This window comes from Bos indicus, chromosome 20, assembly GCF_029378745.1.
Source record: "Bos indicus isolate NIAB-ARS_2022 breed Sahiwal x Tharparkar chromosome 20, NIAB-ARS_B.indTharparkar_mat_pri_1.0, whole genome shotgun sequence".
NCBI lineage: Eukaryota > Metazoa > Chordata > Mammalia > Artiodactyla > Bovidae > Bos > Bos indicus.
The window spans coordinates 62,561,525-62,587,278 of NC_091779.1; the positions used below are offsets into that span (position 1 = coordinate 62,561,525).

General features: G+C 51.1%; 1 protein-coding gene across 3 annotated transcripts in view; it reads right to left on the reverse strand.

Annotated features, from left to right (window-relative positions):
• Nucleotides 1–1,444: 1,444 nt before the first annotated feature.
• ROPN1L (rhophilin associated tail protein 1 like) overlaps nt 1,445–25,754 on the reverse strand; it is a 28,864-nt gene continuing 4,554 nt past the window's right edge. For 2 of the 3 annotated variants that reach the window (XM_019983121.2, XM_070774853.1), the window contains exons 3-6: nt 23,325–23,448; nt 21,985–22,146; nt 13,885–14,060; nt 11,326–11,506 (exon numbers count right to left, since the gene is read on the reverse strand). In XM_019983121.2, coding sequence (XP_019838680.2) covers nt 11,443–11,506; nt 13,885–14,060; nt 21,985–22,146; nt 23,325–23,448 — 526 coding nt within the window. In that variant the 3' untranslated portion in view covers nt 11,326–11,442. Of the gene's footprint in view, nt 1,587–11,325; nt 11,507–13,884; nt 14,061–21,984; nt 22,147–23,324; nt 23,449–25,754 lie in introns of those variants that run through there. The other variant, XM_070774854.1, reaches the window with a different exon arrangement.

The window sequence follows — 25,754 nt, forward strand, 5'->3', positions numbered from 1 at the left end:
CATCAAAAATGGAAGCACTGGGATAATCATCAGTGTAACAAAAGTAACACAGCACTAGAACACAGAAGATTTCCAAGGCGTTAATCTTCTCGATGCCTCTGTGAGGACAGGAGGCGGCTAATACAAGAAAACATGATCCCTGTCATCACCAGGCATGCTTCCAGGGCACTGCAGACTCTTTCCAAAATTGACACTCATTTTACCATCTGTCCTCATTCCTGACAGAAGGATTGAAACTATTATTATTTTCTCCAATTAATAAATTTTTTTCAGACATGAGAATCCAACAATATTTGGGTAAGGAAAGGTAGTGGATTGAATAATGTCCCCTCCCAAAACGCAGGTCCCACCAGAACCTCTGAATGTGACCTTATTTGGAAAAATAGAGTCTCTGCAGAGATGATTAGTTACGATGAAGTCATCCTCGAACAGAATCACCACCGACTGCTGTCCTTACGAGATGAGGAGAAGACGCACTAATACATGCAGGGGAGAAGGCCCTGTGCAGAGGAAAGCAGAGGCTGGAGTGATGCAGACACAAGTCAGGGAACCCTAAGAATCGCTGCAGCCACCAGACCCTAGAAAAATCAAAGTGAAGTTGGTCAGCCAAGTCCGACTTTTCACGACCCCATGGACTGCAGCCCACCAGGCTCCTCCATCCATGGAATTTTCTAGGCAAGGGTACTGGAGTGGGTTGCCATTTCCTTCTCCAGGGGAATCTTCCTGACCCAGGGATCAAACCTAGGTCTCCCGCATTGCAGGTACACACGTTACCATCTGAGCTACCAGGAAATCCCACCAGACCCTGGAAGGGACCAAGAAAAGATTCTTCCCTAGAGTCCTGGGAGCACGACCCTGCAGGCACCTTGATTAGGACTACCTGCTTCCAGACCCGTGAGAGGACACGTCTCTATTGTTTTAAGCCCTCCAGACTATATGGTACTGCATTATGTCAGCCCGAGGAAACGAATAAGGAAGGACAACCAGGACCTGGGAACCAGGAGACCCAGAAGGGAAACTTGCAGAGGCTTCAAGAATGCTCCAGGGCTGCCACTCAGGAATTCAGAGAAGGCTCAGGACCCTTCTGGTCCCTTCTGATCCATCCCAGGGAGCAAACGCTCTGGGGAACCAAGAACAGGGTCAGGAAGGAGCCAGCATGATGTCTGTCCTCCCCGTCCCCCCATGCCCCATCTGCCCATCCCTCATCGCCCCCTTCCCCCATCTCTGCTTGTACTTGTGGGAGGAGGAGCTTCATCTGACCAATCAGTGAAAGGCCTGTGGGTTCTCCCGCGCTCACTTGGACCAGCGACCCCTTCAACAGCGCCTTCTTCCCCCAGGAAGTGGTCAGACAAATAGGCGATGGGTCCTATATCCTCCCATTCTTCCGCACCTACTTCCTCCCTTCCCTCTCATTCCGACAAGACTGATCAGGAGATCTTCTTACCGTTTTTCCCCCCAGATTCTGCAGGAGTGCCCTGGTGCCAGTCCAGGTCCTTCCTGCCGCTGCATCGTCAGATCTCCACACTGGTCCTCAGCGGCTGTCCATCCTCCTCCGCCTTCTCCAGGGGACTCTCCACTCTTTTCGTCTGCAGAATGTGAATGATGGTAATGGGTCCTTTCTCCCAGATGAAGGCAGCGAGTCCGTAAATGGGGAATGGGGCCTAGAAAGGCCTTCACAGGGTGCCCGGTGCTGCCAGCGCGCTGAAACACTTTGCATCTTCAAGAGTTTGACCTTGACAGTCAAAGTCAATTGCAAGACCAGGGGAGGGCGAAAGAGCCCTTGACCTCAGAATCCTTGTTGGGGCTTCCCCAATGGCTCAAGAGGCATCAAGCATCTGCCTGCCAGTGCAGGAGGCACAAGACACATGGGTTTGATCCCTGGGTTGGGAACATTCCCTGGAGGAGGAAATGGCAACCCATTCCAGTATTCTTGCCTGGAAAATCCCATGGACAGAGGAACTTGGCAGGCTACAGTCTATAGGGTCACAAAGAGTTGGACACGACTGCACATGCAAGCACGAGGAAAGCAAATTGAAGAAGAGTATTTTGTGACTTGTCCAAATTCCATGAAATACAGTATTATCCATAGGTAAGGTCTTACTGGAACACAACTACACTTCTCAGTCTCCATGAGACCGTGGCTGTCTTCACTGGTCAGCAGAAGACTTGAGTAGCTGTGATGGAGACCGCGTGGCCCGCGAGGCTTAAAATATTTACTAGCTGATGCTTTAAAGAAGTTTGCTGGCCCCCGGCATAGACTCTGGAGTCTGATGACCTAACTTTAAATCCTAGCTCCACTACTTACTAGCTCTGTGATTTGGGACAAGTTATTTTCGTCTCTCTTCTCTTGTTTCCACGTCTCTAAAATGGACACACAAGTTATTTCTAATTATTGTGACAATTAGACAACTTATCATTCTAAGGTCTCAAAACAGTGCCTGGCACAGAACAATACTATAGATGGGTTAAGTTATCTTCAGGTCTTCATGTTAATCCTGTCTCCCTAAATCCTGCATCGTTCTACACCAGAGTAGGATGAATAAAAACTTCCAAGTCTTCATTTTACTTAACACAAACTTATCATTTTCTCCTTTTTTTCTGCATTTCCTTCACTTTTCATTATTGGTCCATAGACAAACAGATCCAGGAGACCTTAACTCAGATTTCTCAAATCCCAACTGGGTTCTAATTTGTTACATGGAGGAGAAAAAAAATCCGTATTCCTCAGCAGATGCACAGAGGTGCTTTGTTAAGCACACCTGCCACCTCCTTACTCTTCGGCATTAAAGGACATTCTTGCAAACTCTACAAATCCTGACATCAAAAGCAACACAGAGGGGGCATTTTGCTGGTGGCCCAACGGTTGGGTATCTGCGTTGCGATGCAGGGTACACTTTGTCACAGTGGCTTAGCTTTCATTCTAACTAACCCACAGCCGGGCAGCCCACTACTCTCGGCCTACAGAAGCGGAGGTGGAAGCTGAGTGATTGGCTGATCTGCCAACCACCCCTTGATGCCAACCCCACACTTAGCTGCAGAACCCGGTCTGAAGCAACCTCTGAACTTGGAGCCCTGTGCTCTGTCCACTTAACATGGGCATTATATTTGCTCTTGGAGACAAGCCCGTGTCCCCTCAGCCTCTGAATTAATCCACCCAGTGCTTAACACATGGTGCCCATGGGCTACCCAGATGGCACTAGTGGTAAAGAACCCACCTGCCAATGTAGGAGACGTAGGTTGGACCCCGGGATCAAGAAGATCCCCTGGAGGAGGGCCTGGCAACCCATTCCAGTATTCTTGCCTTGGAGAATCCCATGGACAGAGGAGCCTGGCGGGCTACAGTCCATGGGGTGGCAGAGTTGGACACGACGGAAGTGACTTTGCACGCACGCACACCAATATGCTGCTGGGAACAGTGTGTCAGCCTGGGTCCAATCAGGAGAGAGAAACCACAGACTAAGACAAACAGGTAACGTACAATAGAAGAATCAGTCGCTGTAACAGGAGTAGGGTACGAGGAACAGGATAGAAAGAAGTAAAGAGAACTCTGAAGGCCATCTGACTAGCAGCTGTAGGGAGCAGCTGTGAGCCCCAGGTGTGGGACCAGGGCACTTGGAAGCGTCCCCATCCCCCACCCCTGCCCTGGGGCCAAGCTCCAGATCTATGGTTCTGTGCTGGAGAACTTGCCAGAAACTAGTCCTCTGGGGACTCAGGGAAAGAGTCACAGGAGACACCTCACTGCTCTGAAACCACACGGGGCTCTAGGGAAGCTGCTGGCCACAAAGGATAATGAGCAGACAACTACCGGTCATTTAGAGTACATTTGTGAACCAGCAACAATCAACTTTTGCACATCTTTTTCTCTTATCTTTGCATGCGTGAGTGTGAGTGCTAAGTCGCTTCAGTCGTGTCCAACTCTTTGCAATCCCATGAGCTGTAGCCCACCAGGCTCCTCTGTCCATGGGATTCTCCAGGCAAGAATACTGGAGTGGGTTGCCATGCCCTCCTCCAGGGGATCTTCCCAACCCACGGTTCAAATCCACATCTCTTAGGGCTCCTGCCTTGGCAGGTCAGTTCTTTAACGCTAGCGCTACCCAGAAAGGTCTCTATTATCCTTAGAAACTTCCAATTTTTTTAAAACTAATGTGTGATTCATCTTAAAACACAACTTAAAAATATACAACCACGTTTAATATGGGATCACCAAGGCTCAGCAGTGTTCCTTCTTTACCATTTGGGAGGGACTTTGGTCAGAAACTGCGTTCGTTTTCTATCGCGCATCACCCGTGGTCACAAAGATAGCGGCTTCAAACAGTCCACATTCATTAATTTGTTGTTTCTGTGGATCGGGAGGTGACGCATGGGCTGGCCGAGTCTCTGCTCACTTGGCAGACACCTCATCAAGGTGAGGGCTGAGGCTGCTCTCTCACCTGACATGCAGGACTCACATACAAGCCATCAGAACTGTTGACAGAATTCAGTTCCTTGTGGTCCTAGGGCCACATGCATGCAGGCTCAGTCACTTCGGGTCAGGCTCAGTGTCCAACTCTGTACGACCCCATGGACTGTGGCCCACCAGGCTCCTCTGTCCATGGGATTCTCCAGGCAAAAATACTGGAGTGGGTTGCCATGCCCTCCTGCATGGGATCTTCCCGACTCAGGGATCGAACCCCTGCCTCTTAGGTCTCCTGCATTGGCAGGCAGGGTCTCTACCACTAGCACCAGCTGGGAAGCCCCTCATCAGGCTGAGCTCCACAGCTCTTTGGCCGCTGTCAGCTGGAAGTTGCTCTCAACTCCCAGAGACCACCCTCAGGTCCTCGACACCTAGGCCTCTGATAATGACAGCTAAGATCTCAAAGCCAGCGGGAGCATTTCTCTAGTCAGACACCTCTGAGTCTTAAATAATGTAACACAACCAAGGGAGCACCTATCCCATTGTAATCATGGGTCTACCCACACTGAAGGCCGTGAGATCACAGAGCAAGTGCACACCAGGGCTGGAATCTTGGAGGCCATCTCAGAATTCTGCCTGCTGCGGAGACTCATAGAAAGTCTGGGACAATTTGAAAATTATCAAGAGCAAGTCTAGCTTCTCCCCATTCTAGAAATGTCTCTGATCTTCTAAATGAGCCAGGATTCCCTCATTACACTTTGACTTCCTGTATCCTCAAACCAACCCCCATTCCCCAAATCTGGAATTTAAAGGGCTTTCTTCTTAGGGATCAATAGAAAAACATCCAGATCTGGCCATGCCAGAGGTTAGTCTTTTCTTTTTTTGGTTTGTTTTTTAGCAGCTTTTCTTTTTTTGTTGTTTTTTTTTTGTTTGTTTCTGTTTTTTAATTTATTTATTTTCTAGATAACCATCAGCAGATGAATGGATAAGGAAGCTGTGGTACATATACACAATGAAATATTGCTCAGCTATAAAAAGGAATACATTTGAGTCCATTCTAATGAGGTGGATGAAGGTAGAGCCTGTCTGTAGACTGAAGTGAGTCAGAAAGAGAAAAACAAACAACGTCTATTAACGCATATATGTGGAATCTAGAAAGATGGTACTGATGAAGCTATTTGCAGAGCAAAAATGGAGATACAGACATAAAGAGCAGAGTTCTATTCTATTTCTGATGCCCCCTCTGGACAGTTGGCAAGAAAAGAGGTCGGCAGGTATACTAGCCTCCCAAGGCTGCTGTATCAGATAACCACGACCTGCAGGGCATAAAACAACAATCTATTCTCTCACAGTTCTGGAGGCTGGAGGTCCAAAATCAAGGTGTGGGTGGGACTGTGCTTCCTCCAGAGGCTTAGGGGAGGGTCCTTCCTCGCCTCTCCCGGGCCCTTGGTGGCCTCAGGTGCGCCTGGCTTTTGGCTGCATCTCTCCAGTCCCTGTCTCCATCTTCACGTGGCCTTATTGCAGTGTCTCAAGTCTCTGTCTTTCTCTTATAAAAACCCCAGTCACTGGAGGCCCACCCTAAAGCAGGGATGATCTCATCTCAAGATTCTTAATTACATGTGCAAAGGCCTTTTCCAAACATGGCCACATTCACAGCTTCCGGGGTTAAAACATGGTCTAAGGACTTCCTTGGTGGTCCAGGGGTTAAGAATTCATCTTTCAGTGAAAAGACGAAGGTTACATCCCTGGTCAGGGAACTAAGATCCCGCATGCCATGGGGCAACTAAGCCCACACCCTCTAGAGCCTGTGCTTTGCAACAAGAGAAACTCACATGCTGCAATGAAGAGCCCACATACAACAGGCCAGGTTTTGTTTATTTTTTGCTTTGCATAGCCAAAATAAAATAAAAATAAGTAAACGTGGACTATCTTTTCAGAGGGTCACTATTCAACCGATTGCATTGGGAGACTATTTATTTAGAAGTCCACTTACATCAGTTGCAAAGATCAGTGCTCTGCCTCAATCTTGCGGGAGCACGGTGGGGAGGCCTTGGTTGGTGAGCCTGGCCAAGGTGCCCCTAGAGAGGCACAGGGCCAGGATCCTAACCCCCAGGACACTGCTGCTCTGCCCTGGAGAGAGACTCCTCCAGACCAGGGCCCCAGGGGGGTCCCGCAGATGGGGAGGTAAGGGAGCACAGAGACCTCTGAAACCCTACACAAGACGCTCAACCTCTCTTCCTCAGTTGTCACACCTATAGTATGAAGTTAATCACAGTGACACTCTCTTTATGGGGTGTCATTATGAAGGTTAAATAAGGCCATGTATGTAAAGTAGGTAGAATTCTAATTGGCTCTGAAACTCCCACCACGCTGGTGAACCTGCCCTTCACAGTCCCCTCTCCTTGATGGCCTGGCATGTATTAGATTAAATGAGATGAAACTGACATTTAGGGATGAAAAATGGAGTCGATCTGTAACTTACATGTTTCAGCAGAACACAGTTCAAGTCTTAGTCTTGCAGGTATATCCGACTCTTTGCGACCCTATGAACTCTAGCCCACGGGGCTCTCGTCTGTGGGATTCTCCAGGCAAGAATACTGAAGTGGAATTGCCATTCCCTTTTCCAGGGGATCTACCAAACCCTAGGGATCAAGCCCACATCTCCCCCATGGCAGGCAGATTCTTACCTGTCTGAGCCACCAGGGAAGCCCCCATATCATGTAATTGTTAGCTAAGGTTACTACCTACAGCTCTAGGCCCACCTCCTAATGATGCCTCAACCACAGGAAAGCATAAGGACTTCTCCCTCCCAGCTCCAGGAAGAAAAGCTCAAGGGAGGCTCTGATTGGCTGAGTGTGGGTCATGTGCCAGCCTGCTGACAAATCACTGTGGCCAGGAGGGGAGGGGAGTGTTGTGATTGGTCTAGCATAGATCACAGGCATGCCCCTATTGGCTGCATCCCAAGCCCAAAGAGCACCCAGAACATCAATTCTTGTTAATGATTGGTGGATGGATGGATTGAATGTATAATACATGCACATGATAAAAATCAAACAGTAGGTAAAGTTGCACCGTGGCAAGTAGGCCACTGCTTCTCAGAAGTTTCTACCAGTGCCTTTTGTGTGTGTTAACATTCCAGAAATAATTTGTGCATCTGTAAGCATGCACATCAATGCATAGAGATGTAGATACAAATTTCCTGCACCTTTTTTCCACACAGATGATTGTGTGTGGATGTTTCCCACTTTTTTGAGTGTTCCTCTCCTCGCTCTGCCCTTTCCCAAAGCCAGATGCACTGATCTCTGTGGCCTGGGACTTCCTTGCCCCTGCTTCTAGTTGTGATTGACCCACTTAAGGCCCTGGCGGAAGATTAGAAGCCCGGAGGCAAGTGGGAGGGGAGTATTTATTCCCCCAGCTGCCACCATGTGGGTCCCAAGGCATAGCTTGCATGCTAAGTCACTTCAGTCATGTCCCACTCTTTGCGACCCCATGAACTATAACCCGCCAGGCTCCTCTGTCCATGGGATTCTCCAGGCAAGAATACTGGAGTGGGTTGCCATTTCCTCCCATCTGGAGGAAATGGCAACCCACTCCAGTAGAAATGGCAACCCAGGGATCGAACTCGAGTTTCTTACATCTCCTGCATTGATAGAGATGGGTTCTTTACCACCTGGGAAGACCCAAGGCATGGCTACCCCTCTACTAAATTCATAGCTCCTGCCGTCTCTCCAAACCCCAGAGGCAGCCGCCCCTCTACTACATAAAGCCCCCACACTGGCTGGCCCAGGGCCCTGCACCCTCCCCCGTGGGTTCCCCTTAACCCTCCCCGCACTTTGATAAAGTCTTCTGGGACACCTCCTCTCCAACAAGGTGAGCCTATCCCTATTAGAGGGCCCACTGTACACACTTTTTCAATAGAAAATCAAGAAATGAATTCTGCCCCAATTACTGTCCCCTCCCCATTTCCCTTCACATCTTCTTTAGAGTCGGGGCTCCCCAGACTCTGAAGTCAGAGTGCTAGGGTTTAGTCACAGCCCTGCCACTTTTGACCTGAGTCACCTGAGCAAAGACACTGTTCTGACCTGTGACGGCAGTGGTAGTAACCAACCCCTGCAGGTGGTGTGAAAACTCACTGTGCTGTGAACACGCCCCTTAGTAGAGGGCCCAGCCCTTAGTGGGTGCTGGTTAAATGCTTTCTCATCTAAGCCAGATGTTATCCCAACCCCAGTGTCCCTGAGGCCCCACCGGGCAGCCTCTGCCAGGGATCTTCACGTCCTGTCTGGCCATCCTGGTCAAGGCAGATTTGAACACGGGCTGGGTTTGGGGTGGTGACTGATGGAACGTGTGTCCAGAAGGGAGCCATTCTCCATCCCACGTCAGTGGCTCCATCTCAGCCCTGAAAAGTACGGGACTCCTGCCTCACCTTAGTGGATCAGGTTCCAGCTGTCCATGAGATGTCTGGAAGGATGCAGCCGTCCTGGGGAAAGCTGCAGGTGGACATGGCAACGCCTTTCAGTTTACTTTACCTTTGGGTCTTCCAACCTCATGGAAAGCCAGCACCAAGGAAATGGAGGGGTGGGTATTAGACACGCTGGTTGAAGGACGTCCCCCGTGGTCCAGTGGCTAAGACTCCATACTCCCAATGCAGGGGGCCCGGGTTCCATCCCTGGTCAGGGAGCTAGATCCCACATGCTGCAACTAAGACCCAGGGCAGCCAAATATATAAGTAAATACTTTAAGAAAGAAAAGAAATGCTGGTTGATGTGGGAGAAGTCGAGAGGGACAGAAGTGTGAGGCCAGGAGGGTGGGCCTGAGCCCGGGGCAGGAAGACCAGCTGAGATGCCCCTGCCCTCTTAGTTCTAGGGCTCAGGCCCCAGAAAGGGGGTTAATTATATTTTTGCAGCCCACCTCATGGGCTTCCGGAGAGAATCCACGTTAATAACCAAGGAGGACAAAGTCCACAGAGGGACGTAATGGAGCTGGGGTTTTCCTTAGGGAGCGACTGCACCGCTTTCATTTCGGACACTAAGGCACAGAGCCTCGGGCCTAACGAGAGCTTCAAGGATCTTTGAAAATGTTTAAGTCTTGAAAAAAAAAATGATAGTCTGCAGATTATGGAAATAGCAATAGCAAAATCAAATTCCACAAATGATTAATTTATATATTCACTCTTCATTAATTGTTAAATTGAGTAGACATCAAAATCTCACTGCATTTGAAAACTGTTTGTAAAGATAGATTTTTCTCATGTCACAAGAATTCACAAGTATGCCAGTGCCTGCCAGGAAATAACGGCTAATCGCAAGTTAAATGAGTGACTTACAGCGAAATCTTTTGTGTGTGTGGCCACATGGCTTGTAGAATCTCAGTTCTGAGACCAGGGATTGGACTGGACCCCGGCCACAGCAGTGAAACCCCAGAGTCCCAACCACTAGGCTACCAGGGAACTCCTGAAACCCAAGCATTTTAAGAACAAAATCACTGGTCTTCCCCAGTGAACTCCATCCTGCCAGGGGATTGTCTTTTTCCAGAATCATTGCTACTTCTGCCTTTTTCTCTTTCTTATACATCATGAATACCAACCAAAAAAAAACAAACCTCAGTTTCTTTAAAGCGGAAAAACACAGAAGCTGACAATAGATTGAAAATCCTTTCATCTGCCGGTTGCATTGCAGGGACGTGGTGCTTTCAATGGGACAGCCAGTTCCTAAGACCAAAGTCACCTTTGGCTAATTTGCGTTTGTGGCTTTTCCAATCCTGTTTTCCCCCAACCCACCCCTGTGCCATCAAGGGAGAGCAGGTACTTTCCAAACCCACAGCTCACAAATGCCAGGGATTGTTGTTTTTAATGCTGTGCATGTGTGCTCAGTCCTGTCTGACTCTCTGTGACCTCATGGACTGTAGTCCGACAGGCTCCTCTGTCCAGGGACTCTCCAGGCAAGAACACTGGAGTGGGTTGCCATGCCCTCCTCCAGGAGATCTTCCCCACCCAGGGATCGAACCCAGGTCTCCTATGCCTCATGCATTGGCAGACGGATTCTTTACCTCTTGACCTACCTGGGAAGCTCTTTGAATGCTGAGTCTCCATCATCGTCAAAGTCTCTTCTCTAAGTGACTTTACTCAGAAACGTCTCTCTCTCTCGAGGAGGTAAACCCAGATGGGGTCACCTGTGCCCTCACCCTCAGCCCCTCACAGTCCAGGCTCTACTGGACCCACCCCAGGCTCCCGCAGAAAAGAGGAATTGGTCTCTGTCTAGAGCTCCTCTGTTCAAAAATTTCAGTTGCTTGAATGGTTTATTTTATCCAGCACGTTGATTAGTTAATGGTACTTGCAACAAAGCTTGTAGTTATTAATTAAACCATCTGAGTGAGCCCTCCAAAGACCATGAACAATCTGACTGGAAGCCAAGCTTCCTACAACAAGTTTTAAAACAGAAAAAAAAAAAAAAATGCAGGGCATGCAGGAGAACAAGGGTGACTCAGCTGTGTCATAGGAAGGGCCCATGTCCCCACGAGGACAGGGGTGAGCTAAGGCCGCTGTCTGGAGGCTTGGGAGCTGGCCGCTGAAGAGCGGACGATCCAGGGGGGACACACAGCGGCACGACACTGAGGTGCTCCGGCAAAAGTGGGACAGAAAAGCGCCCTCCCTTTGTGCGTGCAAAGTCACTCAGTTGTGTCTGACTCTTTGCGACAAAACGGACTATAACCCACCAGGCTCCTCTGTCCAAGGGATTCTCCAGGCGAGAATACTGGAGTGGGTTGCCGTTTCACTTAGACAAAGGCAAGTTAATGTTTCTGGGTCAAGTTCTTTCTGTTTGAATTTTAGGGCCCTGACAGAGCCCTAAATCAGACCGCATCTTTTAATCACTAAATAGGGCCCCATGATGCATTGGTCACATTCCATTACAAGAAAAACTCACACTACATACGTATGTGGTTAATGACATGTTGTATTTGGTGTCAAGGTTTTGAAAGGCACTATTTTGACATTAAAATGTGTTCTTCTCTGTATTAATGGCCTGTCTTCTGAGTTTTCTCTTCAAGGCTTTCTAAATTTTCCTCTTTAGAACGAAGAAATCTGAAAGACCTATCATACCATTCTTTCTAGCAGCTCTAAATGGGAAACAAAGGCACCCATTAGTAATCTCTTACTGTTTCTATGCAATATAGCATAATTTAGCTTTACCTTAAAAATTGACTGTGGTCTCAAATCAGTAATTATTACCTCTAAAAATAAAGGAGTCTGTTTTCTTACATTGAAAAATGCATATATATTTCTAGGTGAAAAAAGTTAGTACTAGGTTTAAAATTTTTTCTTTATTGACAACTCAAATTTAGTCACTAGTATAATAAGAGGATCTTTCTAGTATTTTAAAAGTTGATCCAGTAGAGCTCAAAGGAGTGTCTTAAATCTATGAAACTTTGGCACTGACAACATCTTTTGACTTTTCTCCTTATCTACAGATAGTTTTATTTCTTAAAGATGTGAACGTTAGTAAATTTCTACAAGCATCTTAGATGTAAAAATACTGAACTGGAACAATGTTCATTTCCATGTCAGCGGGAACATAAGAACTGCCTTGAGGGCTCATATTTAAAAGTAATAGGAACACAAGTTAGTGGTTCCGAAATATACTTTTCCATAAAAAGGAACCACTTCTTATGGGCCCAGGGGAATGACACCTCAGGAAGAGCCTCCCATTTGGAGCCACCTGGCAATAGAGAGCGGACCTCTCCCTGACCACCTGCCCTCCTGCGTGCAGGGACCTCCCACCTCAGGAGCCCAAACTCTGCTTAGGCAGAATTCGGTTACTGTCTTTGTAATTGTAATTGTAAACACCGGGTTATAAACTCCCACCTTGCAGCCTGCAGTTACCTGTACTTTCAGGCTGGGCAAACATGCATTTCTGGTGGGACCATTTTAAGCCTGACGGGTGCACCAGATATGCCCGAGGGGAGGTCCAGTAGGCACTTGACATCGGAGTTTGGAGCTGGGGGCCAACGCCAGATAGAACCCACGGGCAACTTGAGCCTGGAGGAGCCCAGATACCCGGGATGGAGGGCCCGTCCCAGGGAGGGAGGCACAGGAGGAGTCCAGTCAGTATGGGAGGGGCGAGGGGAAGCCCCCCGGGCCTGGTTGGAAGGGAAATCCCCGATGGGAGTGGACTGGAAAATGAGAATGGGTGAGGTGACAGGAACAGTGTCCCCGGAGGAGAGAGGGACGGAGGGCTGGCAGCTTCCAGGAGGAGGGAGAGGTTTTCAAGTTGGTGGATAAAGCGGGAAGAAAACGGGGACCACAGGGTCTGGGGCTCAGCTGGTGGCTGGCGCGGGGAGGGGGACTTCAGAGGGAGGCGAGCTATCCCGCCACCGGCCTTTTTAAGCACAGGGTGTCAAATGGTTTAAAAACCAGGGTGCGTTCAAAAGGAAGAGTTCGTTTCTCAACAATGAAACACAGAAATGGGTCCCTGCAGGTGGGGGAGTCCTGACTCCCTGCGTGAGTGAGGAGCGACCCCGTTCGCCCCTTCCCGTGGCCGGAGGGGCGGGGGAACGGGGTGGTGGGGGGTAGGGAATGCGAATCTGAAGGACGGAGGACCAGGAAGGGGTTTCAAGAGCTCCAGGTGAGGGCTGTGGCGGGGCCAGGGTCCCCTTAGGGGCCGAGGGGAGGGGCCAGCGCCGGAGCACCCCAGGGGGGTTGGGGGGGCAGGGGGAGGGGACGAGAGCCTGGGAGGTGGGGACGGGCCTGCCTGGTGCGGGCTCCCGGGGGCCGGGCAGCGCGACTGACACGGTCAGTGTCACCATCAGCGGCTCCGTCGCCCTGCCGTCTTGTGATCTATCACCACCACACGCGCGCGCGCACCGCCACTACGTCCCGGCACGGCACGCGTGGCTCTCCGCAAACCTCTCCTGTGGCTCCAGGTGGCGGGTGTGGGGGCTCGGGGGGCTGTGGGCAGCGGCGCCTGGGGGCCTGGGGAGCGGCCCCGCCGTCTGAAGGCCCTCGAGCACCACCTTTCCGACCCGCAGAGGGGCGGAGCCGATACCTGGGGGCGGAGCCAATACTTGGGGCGGAGCCGACACCTGGGTGCGGAGCCGACACCTGGGTGGGGCTCCTCCCTCGCGGGGCAGAAGCCCCTGCAGGCAGCACTGGGGGAAGGTGGGGGGCGGGGTGCACGGGGTCGCTCCCCACTGCTCCTCACCCACGCGGGGAGTCTGGACTCCCTCCAGTTGCGGGGACCCATTTCCGTGTTGCATTGTCGAGAAACGAACTCTCCTTTTTGAACGCGCCCTGGTGTTAAACCATCAGACATCCCGTGCTTAAGAAGGCCCCGGCGGGATGTGAAGTCTGCGCGCTGAGCGGCGCCCCCGCCCGGCCTCCTCACACCACCAAGCCACACCTGACACCTCGGGGCTGGGGGCTCGGCGTGTGCTCCTTCCCTCCCGTCAAAGGCCCGATCGGTCGTCTGAGAGCCGAGAACCCCGGCGCGCGCACTTACGCGTTCTCCTTCAGCGAGGAGAGGTAGGCCTCGGTGTCCGACTCAGGGATGTCCGAGTCGAGCCCCGACAGATAGCGGTAGACGTAGGAGAAGGTCCCGAAAGGGATGCGCGCGGGCCCGCCCTCGGGATCCGTGGTCAGGATCTCGCAGAGGTGCTTCATCGCAGTGTTCAGTGACTGGAGACGGCAGAGAGCAGGCGGGGAAACGGTTACCGCTGCGATGCGCTAAGACGGACAGCAAAGACAGCCGCCCACAGACACCTGGGTATAGCTACAGAAGTTCTCCCCCAAGTATGTTCTCGGCGGTCTAAATTAAGAACTACCGGGAATTTACAATCGCCACAAGAAAGAAAAAGAAAAGGGTTGATCAGGATGTAATTGGCCTGAAAAAGAGTTTGATTTCCAGATTCTCTCTCATGTTAAACGGGAATGACTCTTACACAAGAGGAAGCCTCGATCTTATTGACGAGGGACAAGGCAACTTGCACACCAGTCCCTCTGGCCCCACAACATACCTCGAGACAGAGCAAACTCTCCCCAACTGGGCCACCCGTGGTGAGGGGGTGGGACTGGCAGGGCCCTGAGCAGGCTGGGGGCAGTGTCGAACCTGGGTCAGCAACCCCCTCAACACCACCATCCACCGGCATCCTTGACTTTCAGCCAGAACTCCTCCCTGCAAAACGTGGCACGAGCTTCCAGAACATTCCAGAGCATGCTGACCCTCCCCCATTCGACCCCTTCTAGTCACCAGGGCATGAGGGTGAGGGTCAGGGGAGCCCTGGCCCATGTCAAACACGTCCACGTCAAACGCGTCTGTCTAGTCATGGCTATAGTTTTTCCAGTAGTCATGTATGAATGTGAGAGTTGGACTATAAACAAAGCTGAATGCCGAAGAATTGATGCTTTTGAACTGTGGTGCTGGAAGAAGACTCTTGAAAGTCCCCTGGACTGCCAGGAAATCCAACCAGCCCATCCTAAAGGAGATCAGTCCTGAATATTCATTGGAAGGACTGATGCCGAAGCTGAAACTCCAATACTGTGGCCACCTGATGTGAAGAACTGACTCATTTGGAAAAGACCCTCATGCTGGGAAAGATTGAAGGTGGGAGGAGCAGGGGATGACAGAGTATGAGATGGTTAGATGGCATCACTGACTCGATGGATATTAGTTTGAGCAAGCTCCAGGATTGATGATGGGCAGGGAGGCCTGGCGTGCTGCAGTCCATGGGGTCGCAAACAGTCAGACACGACTGAGCGACTGAACTGAAGGCTTAAATCCCCAGCAGTTTTGCAAGATGGTAGGAAATCAGCCTCAGTGGGCATGTCTTTGCTGTGTTCGAGGCCCTTGTCCTGCCCTCAGGGAGCTGACACGGAGGGCTGCCACGGCGACGGTGGGGCCTACAGAGCGCAGATGCGAGCCTCTGGGACAGACCAGAGCCCTCCAGGGCAGCTCCTGAGGGAATGAAACGTGGGCTATGCTCACGAGGAAGAGAGAGCCAGGAAAACCCGGGTGGCCAGCTGCTGAGGACAGTCCCCCAAGGTGGGGGCGAGGCAGCAGGTGGAGGGGAGGTTACAGGTAGACCGAATGGATCAGAGCAGCAGCCATGTGGAAGCGAGTCCCGCAGCTCAGGGACACACAGAGGGCCGGGGCCAGGCCTTAAACACAGTCATTATCTGGCCACCACCCAGCCACACGGCTCCTCTGAGGTGCCAGTCGGGTGGTGGCAGAGGTCTGGTTCTCACCCAGAGGCTCAACTATTGGAGGACCCACTGCCAGCTTCCCGAGGGGGTGGGCAGAACTCACTTCCTGAGGCTATAAGACCACAAGGGGGACCGGCCTCTGGCCAGCTGCTGGCCAGAGCCCCCCTGAGCTCTGATGGGCTGCTGAAACAGGCCCTGATACAGGGCCTCCCTGAGGTCCTCTTACTACACACCAGCTTCGTCAACCACCAGGGGCTGGACCAGGGTCTCACAGTGAGCATCAGAGAGAAACCAGTGGTGCTTTCCACAGTGGGAGGAGCAAGGCAGGGGCACCGAAATGTGCCCAGAAAGTGCTAACGGCCTGGCATCACCACACAGCAGGAACCCTGAGAGATGGACTGGGCATCTCACTCACTCCTCATGGTGACCGTGCAAGATGGGGTCAAGGAAGCCGAGAGGCCGGGTCACTCGCCCAGGTGAGCCAGCTGGGACGGGAATCCAGCAGTCGGCATCCTGAGCCCAGCCCTGACCAGCACATCCCACCTCTGGGCTGGCTCGGGGAGCAGGTGGCAGGGGGTGACACACACCGGCCAGGGGTGAGCCTGGACCATGGGTGCACACTGCCCCCCGCCCCCGCCAGCTGCTGGGACTCGAGGTGTCTGCAAACCACCACCGTCCACCCCGACCCCAACCGATGGCCCTCGCTGAGACGGGATGCTGGGGGTGAGCGGACAACCCCACAGTCCTGATGTTCGCCCAGCTCTGGGGGTGAGGGGATGCTCTAGTTAGAAACAATGGTGGCGTTCATTTATTCATTTCTGCAGGGACCACCGCACGCACCATCTCCCCGAAAGACCATCCCAAGGGAGGACTGGGTGAACAGAAAGTTGTGTATTTTACAGGTTCCCTGCTTGAAATGTCTCAGAGACTAGTCGCTCTGTTAGATCCTGCTGTTTGAGCCCACACACCGGATGACAGTCATCGAGGCGGGGCTGGGGGCCTACAGCAGAGCTGAGGGGTGGAGGAAGCTGGCATGGAGCCAGAGCAGACGCTCTTCTTCATGACTGCTGCTCCAGCGCTTCCGAGGAAGAGGTATTTTAGGGGGAAAAGAAACATGCATCCAAACAAGCTGGCCTCACTTCCCCCGCAAAGATGCGATGACATTACCAGTGCTAACATTTCCGACGCAGACTCGCAGCAGTTTCTATGTCCACAAGGACTCATTAGGCAATGTGCCTGGCTTGGGAACTCTGTTCCCTACAACAGCTCTCTCACCCTAAGGGTCGTGGGTCCTAAGGCTACTTGCTTGCCAGCTACAAGGACCCATCTCCTGGGCAGTGGCCCCACCAACCCGCTGCTCGTTATTCTCTGGCTGGTGGTTGGTCCAGGAGGTGGCGGCTGCAGTGTTGCCAGCCCAGCGTGCATGCCTGAAAGTGTCAGTTGCTCAGTCGTGTCCGACTCTTTGTGAACCCGGGGACCATAGCCCTCCAGGCTCCTCTGTCCATGAGATTCTCCAGGCAAGGATATTGGAGTGAGCTGCCAGTTCCCTCCTCCAGAGGATCTTCCCGACCCAGGGATCAAACCTGCGTCTCTAACATCTTCTGCGTTGGCAGGTGGATTCTTTACTGTCTGAGCCACCAGGGAAGCCCGTGCATGCCGAAGCCTCATCTCAGATGCGAGTGGAGACACAGAAGAGACCTGGCCTCCCGAGCACGTGCAGTGCTGGGCCCGTGGGTCCCTGCAGTCTCCGAGTTGCAGCTGCTGTCCCGACGACACCTCGATCCACCTTATCACCCCCACTGGGTCCCTTTTAGCTGCCGGGAATGAACAACATGGACCACACTCTGCCTGACCTTTTGAACACAGTCAGGACACGGTGGGGGCACTCGCTCCCGCCCTGCGGCCAGAGCTCCGGGGGGACACCCGACTCAATGTCGGGCAGTGGCACTGACCCCCAGGTCTCATTTTTAAAGAAGCGCCCCCCACCCCGTTTCACTTCCTTTCCTCACAAGCTTCCTCATTTACAGCGCGGGCCTGGGGCTCGTGGCCAGTGCCACGTTCTCGGATGTGAGTGAAGCCGGTGCCTCGGGCTGGAGGGACGGAGGGGCCAGCACGCCCAGCAACTGCTGACCCCACCACCCCCGGCCCCACAGAGTGGATGCTCAGCCGGGGTGCAGTGGGCAGGGGCAGCTGTCTCCTAGCTGGGAGGCAGTTGGTACATGAGCCTGTGGCCTGAGGCTCACAGGTGAGCATCTCCAGACGGGCTCCGGAGGCCCCCCTGGGAACCTGAACCAGGGGAGAGCATGGCCTGGAGGGGACCAGACGGGTGCTCAGAGACACCAGAGCCCATGGGCGGCCCGCAGCTGGGCGGGACGGGGGCCTGAGGCCTCCAGGGTGAATGCTGTTGGCAGGCTGGCACACAGTGTTTTTGGGAGCAGATCACCTTAGGACAGGGCTTTCCTGGTGGCTCAGACAGTAAAGCATCTGCCTGCAACGCGGGAGACCCGGGTTCAATCCCTGGGTTGGGAAGATCCCCTGGAGAAGCACTCCAGAAGTCTCACCAGGAGAATTCCATGGATGGAGGAGCCTGGTGGGCTACAGTCCATGGGGTTGCAAAGAGTCAGACATGACTGAGCAACTTCACTTTCTTTCTTCTTTTCACTTTAAGGGTATAAAATGGTACGGAAGGGAAGACCAAGGAGTTGTCACTCTCTGGGGCATGTCCCAACCGGTGGGCGGCACACTGCCTGGGCTACAGAGTCATCACAGGGGTCCCTCCACCCACCGTGTCCACCAGGAGCGGCGGCTCCGGAGCCTGTGGTTTGAGTTCGAATCCCACTCCGCCGCCTCCCCCTGCCCTCCGCTCCGCTCAGCCCTCCAGCCCACGGGTTCCGAGATCAGGGCTTTCCTCAGAGGGCTGCTTGGAGGATTAAAGAGAAAACAGACAAGGGCTCCAAACATTCCCACACCTGGTGAGAACACTGGAGACGACGGCCATCCATAAGCAGTACGTCCAGATGACACACGTGTATTTTCAGCTGTACACACGGAGGGACACTCCCATGAATGAGGAATTTCAAAGATGAACCAGAGTTGGGGGAGTAGTTCGTCACTGCACTTTTCTCAGTCCTGTGCGGGGCAGCTGGGAAGGTGGGTTTGGTCCACAACGGTTTTGCTCTTGTTGTTCAGTCGCTCAGTCGTGTCCGACTCTTTGCGACCCCATGGACTGCAGGACACCAGGCCTCCCTGTCCATCATCTCCCAGAGCCTACTCAAACTCATGTCTATCAGATCGGTGATGCCATCCAACCATCTCATTCTCTGTCGCCCCCTTCTCCTCCTGTCTTCAATCCTTCCCAGCATCAGAGTCTTTTCCAGTGAGTCAGTTCTTTACATCAGATGGCCAAGTATTGGAGTTTCAGCTTCAGCATCAGTCCTTCCAACGAATATTCAGGACTGATTTCCTTTAGGATGGACTGCTTTGGTCTCCTTGCTGTCCAAGGGACTCTTAAGAGTCTTCTCCAACACCACAAGTTTGAAAGCATCAATTCTTCAGTGCTCAGTCTTCCTTATGGTCCACTTTCAACTTTTTCATATTATAAAAAAGATCTCCATACTTAAAAAAAAACAGATGAAAAATGTTGACCCACCTCTTAGGACATTGATGGGACAGCAGAAATGTAAGCTGAAGGTCACAACACAGACTTGTGGTCATCTCACCCAGCGACCATGCACCTTGGGAGACAGGCCCTCTGCCCATGGCCGAGGCTCCTGGGGCAGAGCCCCCTGATGCTCTTGCTCCCATGCCCTGCCCCCAGTCACATCTGAAGCTTGCACTCGAGAACCAGAGCAGCACTTGGGGCTCAGAGGATATACCAGATGTCGCCCGTGGGGTGTCAAGATCCCCTGGCACTCAGAGCAAAGCCCACACCAAGCTGCAATCGACAGACATCCATGGAAGGAATGAGACATATGGCTTGGAAATCTCAGAGAAGGTTCCAGTCTTTGCAGAGGACTCAACCCATCCAACTAGAGAGACTCCAAAGAGATCCTGAAAAGCCACAAGCCAAGAGACACCACAGGTGGGGCAGCCAGAGTTGCTGCGTCACAGTGAGGCAGAGTGACCAGATTCCAGCTTCACGGCAGTCCTGCGTGCGAGGAAGTGGACTGCAGTGATCCATGAGGAATTCCTCCTCCTCATCCTGCTTCAGTTCTTCACTGGCTCCTTTCTGAACGTTTCCTTCTTCTAAGCATAAAGACAAGTGCTAAGGTGCCAATCTGCCTGAAGAGCCATCTCCCGGAAATCACAGCGCCAGGCTTTTGGGACATCTCCAAGCTGTCCCACCAACACGGGCATCGGTGGGTCAACAGAGCACACGTCCCCTTGGGGCTGGCCCATCACGGCCCCCGTGGCACACAGCTAGCCCTGCCCTGGGTTTTTTTGGGGGGGCAGGCCAGGACGGAGAGGGCACCCCAGGCTCTGAACTCTGCCTGGCAGAGGAGCAGGGGACTTTCGCACCTGAACCCCCTCCCCAGGGTCGGCTCCCTGCAGAGAAATAGGAGAGAGTCAACGGCCCACAGCAAAGACTCAGGGCCCAGGCGGCTTAGTCAGGGGCCAGTGCCGGACCCCCACGGGCTGACGGGCTGACGGGCTGAGCGACACGTTAAGGGAAGAAGAGAGAAGCGAGTGTGCTCCTTCCCTGTCACTTGCCCAGACTTCAGTCCGGAAGGGAAGCTCCATCCTTAACAAATGTCTCCATCTAGCGTCACGCCTCACACACGGCTAAGAGGCCTCCTCTTGCAAAACACGAGCTGGTCTGGTTTGAAATCTAGCGCCTGATTCTCCTGAGTTGGGAGGGAGCACTTACAAAGATGGATTCCCCCAAAGATGAAATATTCTGATTTCCCATCTTTATAAAAATCTAAGCCTCATAAACCAAGTTTAGAGGAATAAACCATCAAATCAAATATTAGGTATTCATTTTATGTTATTAAAATCTCCCTTTCCAGGAGCTCCGGATGAACAAAGCCACATAAAATTTCCTCCAGTAACTAAATGCATCTTTGTCCTTCTCAGTGACACCCCGCTGTGATTCTCCTCAGTGGCCTCGGAGCCCAGAGACAGGTGGCAACCGGGTCTGGGTTGTCCAGCCCAGGGCTGACGGGAAACACCACCTGTGGGCATGGACACCACAAAAGGGAGCAGCCAGCCTGACTCCTGACTTTTCTGGGGTTTCCGAGTTTCTCACTGGGGCCATGAACAGAGGTGGTAAAGGGCACGATATTCACAGAGCAGGCACTACATAGCAGAGGGGTGGGGCAAATGAACCATAGCGTCTACAGCCAGGCAGAGGAAAAAAGAGAAATCGAATTTGGAATCAAAGAAAAGTTCCAGAAGATTAGTAACAACATAAAGCTAAAACCAGCTAAAATTAAATCAAGTATCTCTTGGGGGTCCATATGCGCTCAACGGGAAGCAGGAGCTCAGGGCAGCCGAGGCTTGACGCGGAGGGCAGTGCAGGGATAGGATGGAAGGTTAGCTGCAGGCGCTTAGCTGTCAGTGGTCCTGTGAAGTAGTGTCAGACGAAGTACTTCTAAAGAGTTAAAATGGAATCAAAGAGGCTTGTGCGGGGACCCAAGATGAGGGTGCCCCGTGAAGCAAGGACTAAGGAGTAGCCAGGTATGTGCTCTGGGGTCCAAAGACTCAAGGGACGGGGTTGCACGCCTGGTCTCCGCGGTAAAGGGAGCTGGCTCTCTTCTCAGCGCTTTTCTTCACACACTGAAAGTGGACTTGACCCCTGTGTTTCACGTGGCGACTCAAATTCTAGAGCTGAAGACAGGCTCTAGATTTCCAGCCCTTCCCCACCAAACCCACTGCCCTTCTCAGTTCACAGACTGGAGGGATGTCTGTGTCTTCGGTCCTAAACCCGTATGGGTTATACTTCTTAACATCAGCAAGATATCTGCTTTAAGTTACTAATAATCGATTTTAACTGCTTTAAGTTACTAATAATAGATTTTAACTAAAATAGAAGATAATTTTATTCCTTTTTGTACAGGAGGGAAACCTATCAATTTGTCAAATGATGTATAGTTTAATAAAAGTCATTGATGCATTCTCTTCTAAACACTAAACACATTTTCACAGTATCTACATATTTTATCTACTGTTAACATCTTTTACATTGAGGCACTCATAAGTATTTAACTTCTGTAAGTTAAAGTAACTACAAGCCTAAAATATAATAAGCATCTGAAAAAAATTGCCTAAGACAAAATGACTAAAGTCATGAGAGTTACTAAAGTGAGAGTGTTCTTACAGTTGCTGAAACACCTAAGTTATTTGGATGGTAGGCCCATGATCACTCAGAATTATTAATAGGCTATTTGTAGGTACGTACCCCACCAAGCATGCTGCATCCAAGTGCTAAAAATTTTATCCACTCGATTTTGTCTTCGCAAGGATCCAGCTGCAGGAGAGCTCTGAATTTTTCTACAGGCAGGCACAAATTTTTCCATTTCTGCTCAAGATCTGCTAAGTCCACATATTCCTTGTGGCTACACTATTTGGAAAACACAGCATGACATAACCGATGTTAAGTTGAGGACCCAAGAACTCACATAATGCTTGCAAAGACTTAAATAGAGTACCTATCCCCGTTCAAAGATGAACTCTGAATTCACTACACCGTTAGCCCACCACTAGGGGAGGGGAGGGGGGTTGGGTTGTGTGTGTGCCGTGGGAGCTGGGGTGCATGAGCAGGGAAGCGGAGGGCAGGGTGGTACTGGGAACTAGAGACTGGCAACAAGTTACCTCTTGAGAGAAAAAAGGACTGTGAAGCGAACACGGCATCATGTTACGACTTAATGAAATGAGCACACGGACGTGAGGAGCCTGATTGTCTGTCTGTCTGTCTGTAACACTTCACAACACAAATAAACTTCAACAGACCAAATGAAATCCAACTCTGCATCATGCTGACAGTTAAACGGGAGAAATTTCAACCCAGAAAATAAATGTATTCCTTCTACTATTTTAAGACAAGTTGATGAAAAATAGGTGACTTCTGTGATCTGCTAGCAGTATTCTGTGTGGAAGAGCTTTGAGCAATTTTCTCGTGTCTTTCCCCAGATTACCTCTCCCTTTCTGTGGTTATTCGCTTTCCCTTAAGCAAGAAAGCCATGGGAGAATCCCATGTGTAGAAGTCAGCACCCTGGTCAGGAACACATAATGGGGACAAGCTACTTTAAAACTCAGGGCTCTACCACTGATCTCAGTTTTGGCAATACGGCCGGATCGTTCCGATAAAACACACTTTCTACGAACTCTGCAAGTGAGCTGGTGGGTCTCGAGGGCTTTCAGGAGGGCTGGAAACCAGATACCCCTTCAGATGAAGAAGGTGGCAGCTTATCATGTTTAGCATAGTTTTTAAACTCATATTTCAAAAAGTATCTTGCAAACCCCATGTCTGAAATTCCATATTTTCAAACCTTTCTTTTTGGTCCAACAGCCTCTTGCATCTTAATGCAAGTACTTAAAAAAAAGAAAATGTATGTCTATATAATTGTGAACAGTGATCTTGGGTTCTTTAAACCAGAGGAAGGTCACTGAATTCAAGATTCCCTCCTTGAGAATAAATTTCAAAGGTTCCCTGCAGGGGACACAGGGCTGTGGATAGATGACCATGGAGGTCTTGAAGCTTTATCTCAAGCTCAGCTGACTGATCACAGACTCTGATACCTGCTTATGCAAAACTTTAAGGAGTCCTTGAGTCAGGCCTGTGTCTGTTTTCTGAGTGGCCATGGGCATTTCGATTCTGTCCTTCACAGGCAGTGGATCTCCTCTTGACAAAGCTGAAAAATACCTGAAACAACAACAGACATCTCTGAAGCTTCATCGACACATGCTGTTGTTGTTCAATCGCTCAGTCGTGTCCAACTCTTTGCAACCACATGAACTGTAGCCCTCCAGGCTCCTCTGTCCGTGGGATTCTCCAGGCAAGAATACTGGGGTGGATTGCCACTTCCTTCTCCAGCGGATCTTCCCAACCCAGGGATTGAACCCACATCTCCTGCACTGACAGGTGGATTCATCGACACACAAGCAGCCCTCAAATTCAGGCACTTTCATCACCGACCCCAGAGGGAGGCCGTGACGAGGGAGGACCGGGCTGGGGCCCCTGGCCTGGGCTCCCCTCTTGGCTTCTCCACTCAGCTCTTGGACTGCACCTTCTCCTGTGCCTCAGTTTCCCTGTCTGCACAATAGGGACAACGGCAGCTCCAGACTCAGGGACCCCCCGGCTGGCACGCCTGGGGGTCTCCAATAACATGTGCTTTTACCAACCAAACACCCATCCAGGGCCAGAGACGCTGCCAGAGGAGGTGGAGGTCAGGGCCCCATATGAACTCAAGTGCAAGGTCGCGTGCAAGGTCATGCCACTTGGACAGTTGCAGACTTGGCCCTGCCGCTTTTTGAGGGGCAGGATTTCAAGCATCTCTGCCTATTCAGGTCTGAGAAACCCCCTGGAGCAGGGAAGTCACCTGATTGGCTGAGTCAGGTGCTGACATTCCCTACCCTTCACTTTTCCTGCTTGGTACTTTTTTATCCCCTTAATTATTCCTTTCTGGGACGTGGATATGGCTGCTAATCCTGGGAACAAGCAGGGCGTGGAGAGAGTTTGGGGCAACAACTCAGGAAGGGGTGCACATCGAGTTTCTTGTGGGAGGGGGAGGGGTGCCACGTGGGGTCTCTGCAAAACTCTCCCCCGGGGCGTGTGTCAGTGCAGACCGGCTCCTGAAACAATGCCATTTGCTGCCCACATCACTCTCCCACCATCAAAGAAATGATATGCCCAGGAAAATAAAACACCAAACCATCCAGGGTCACGGGAATAATATAAAAGATACGAAAAACTGTGGTTACCCAAGGGGAAATGTGGAGAGAAGGGATAAACTGGGAGACTGACATACACCCACTACTACATAAAAATATATATAACAAGGACCTACTGTATAGCAAAGGGACTCTACTCAGGATTCTCTAAGAACCTATAGGGGTAAAGGGTGCTTCCCAGGTAGCTCAGATGATAAAGAATCTGCCTGCAATGCAGAAGACCTGGATTCGATCCCTGGGTTGGGAAGATCCTCTGGAGAAGGGAATGGCTACCCACAACAGCATTCTTGCCTGGAAAATTCCTTGGACAGAGAAACCTAGCAGGCTATATAGTCCATGGGTCGCAAAGAATTGGACACAACTGAGCGACTAATCGGAGAAGGCAATGGCATCCCACTCCAGTACTCCTGCCTGGAAAATCCCATGGATGGAGGAGCCTGGTGGGCTGCAGTCCATGGGGTCGAGACTGAGCGACTTCACTTTCACTTTTCACTTTCATGCATTGGAGAAGGAAATGGCAACCCACTCCAGTGTTCTTGCCTGGAGAATCCCAGGGACGGCGGAGCCTGGTGGGCTGCCGTCTATGGGGTCGCACAGAGTCAGACACGACTGAAGTGACTTAGCAGCAGCAGCAGCAGAGCGACTAATACAAACACATACCTACATATGGGTAAAGAATCTTAAAAAAAATGGATATATATATAACTGAATCACTTTTCTATACACTCGAAACTAAAAAAGCACTGTAAATAAACTCTATTCCAATAAAAATTTTTAGATATGTGAATAATTAGAAACATCTCAGAACATGTAACAAAGTGTAGGTAAATAGACATTCAACAGACTAAAAGGAATTTTATATCTCACACCCTTTTTCTCTCTCCACCCCTCAAATTCAATTTTGTTTTCATGCTTTTAGGACAAATACAGTCATATTTCGTTAACTTGATAGTTTGAGGGAAAGTTAAGAGGCAGGCAGCTGTGAGTTAGACAAATGCAGATCCGAAGACCTAAAGGGCCAGGCTGGGGGAAGGGTGCTTCATGTGACCATGTTAATCCTAATTGGGGTTTTCATCTATTGTCACCCTGCTTATTTAACTTGTATGCAGAGTACATCATGAAAAATGCTGGGCTTGATGAAGCACAAGCTGGAATCAAGACTGTAGGGAGAAATATCAATAGCCTCAGATATACAGATGACGCCACCCTTATGGCAGAAAACAAAGAAGAACTAAAGAGCCTCTTGATGAAAGCGAAAAAGAGTGAAAAAGTTGGCTT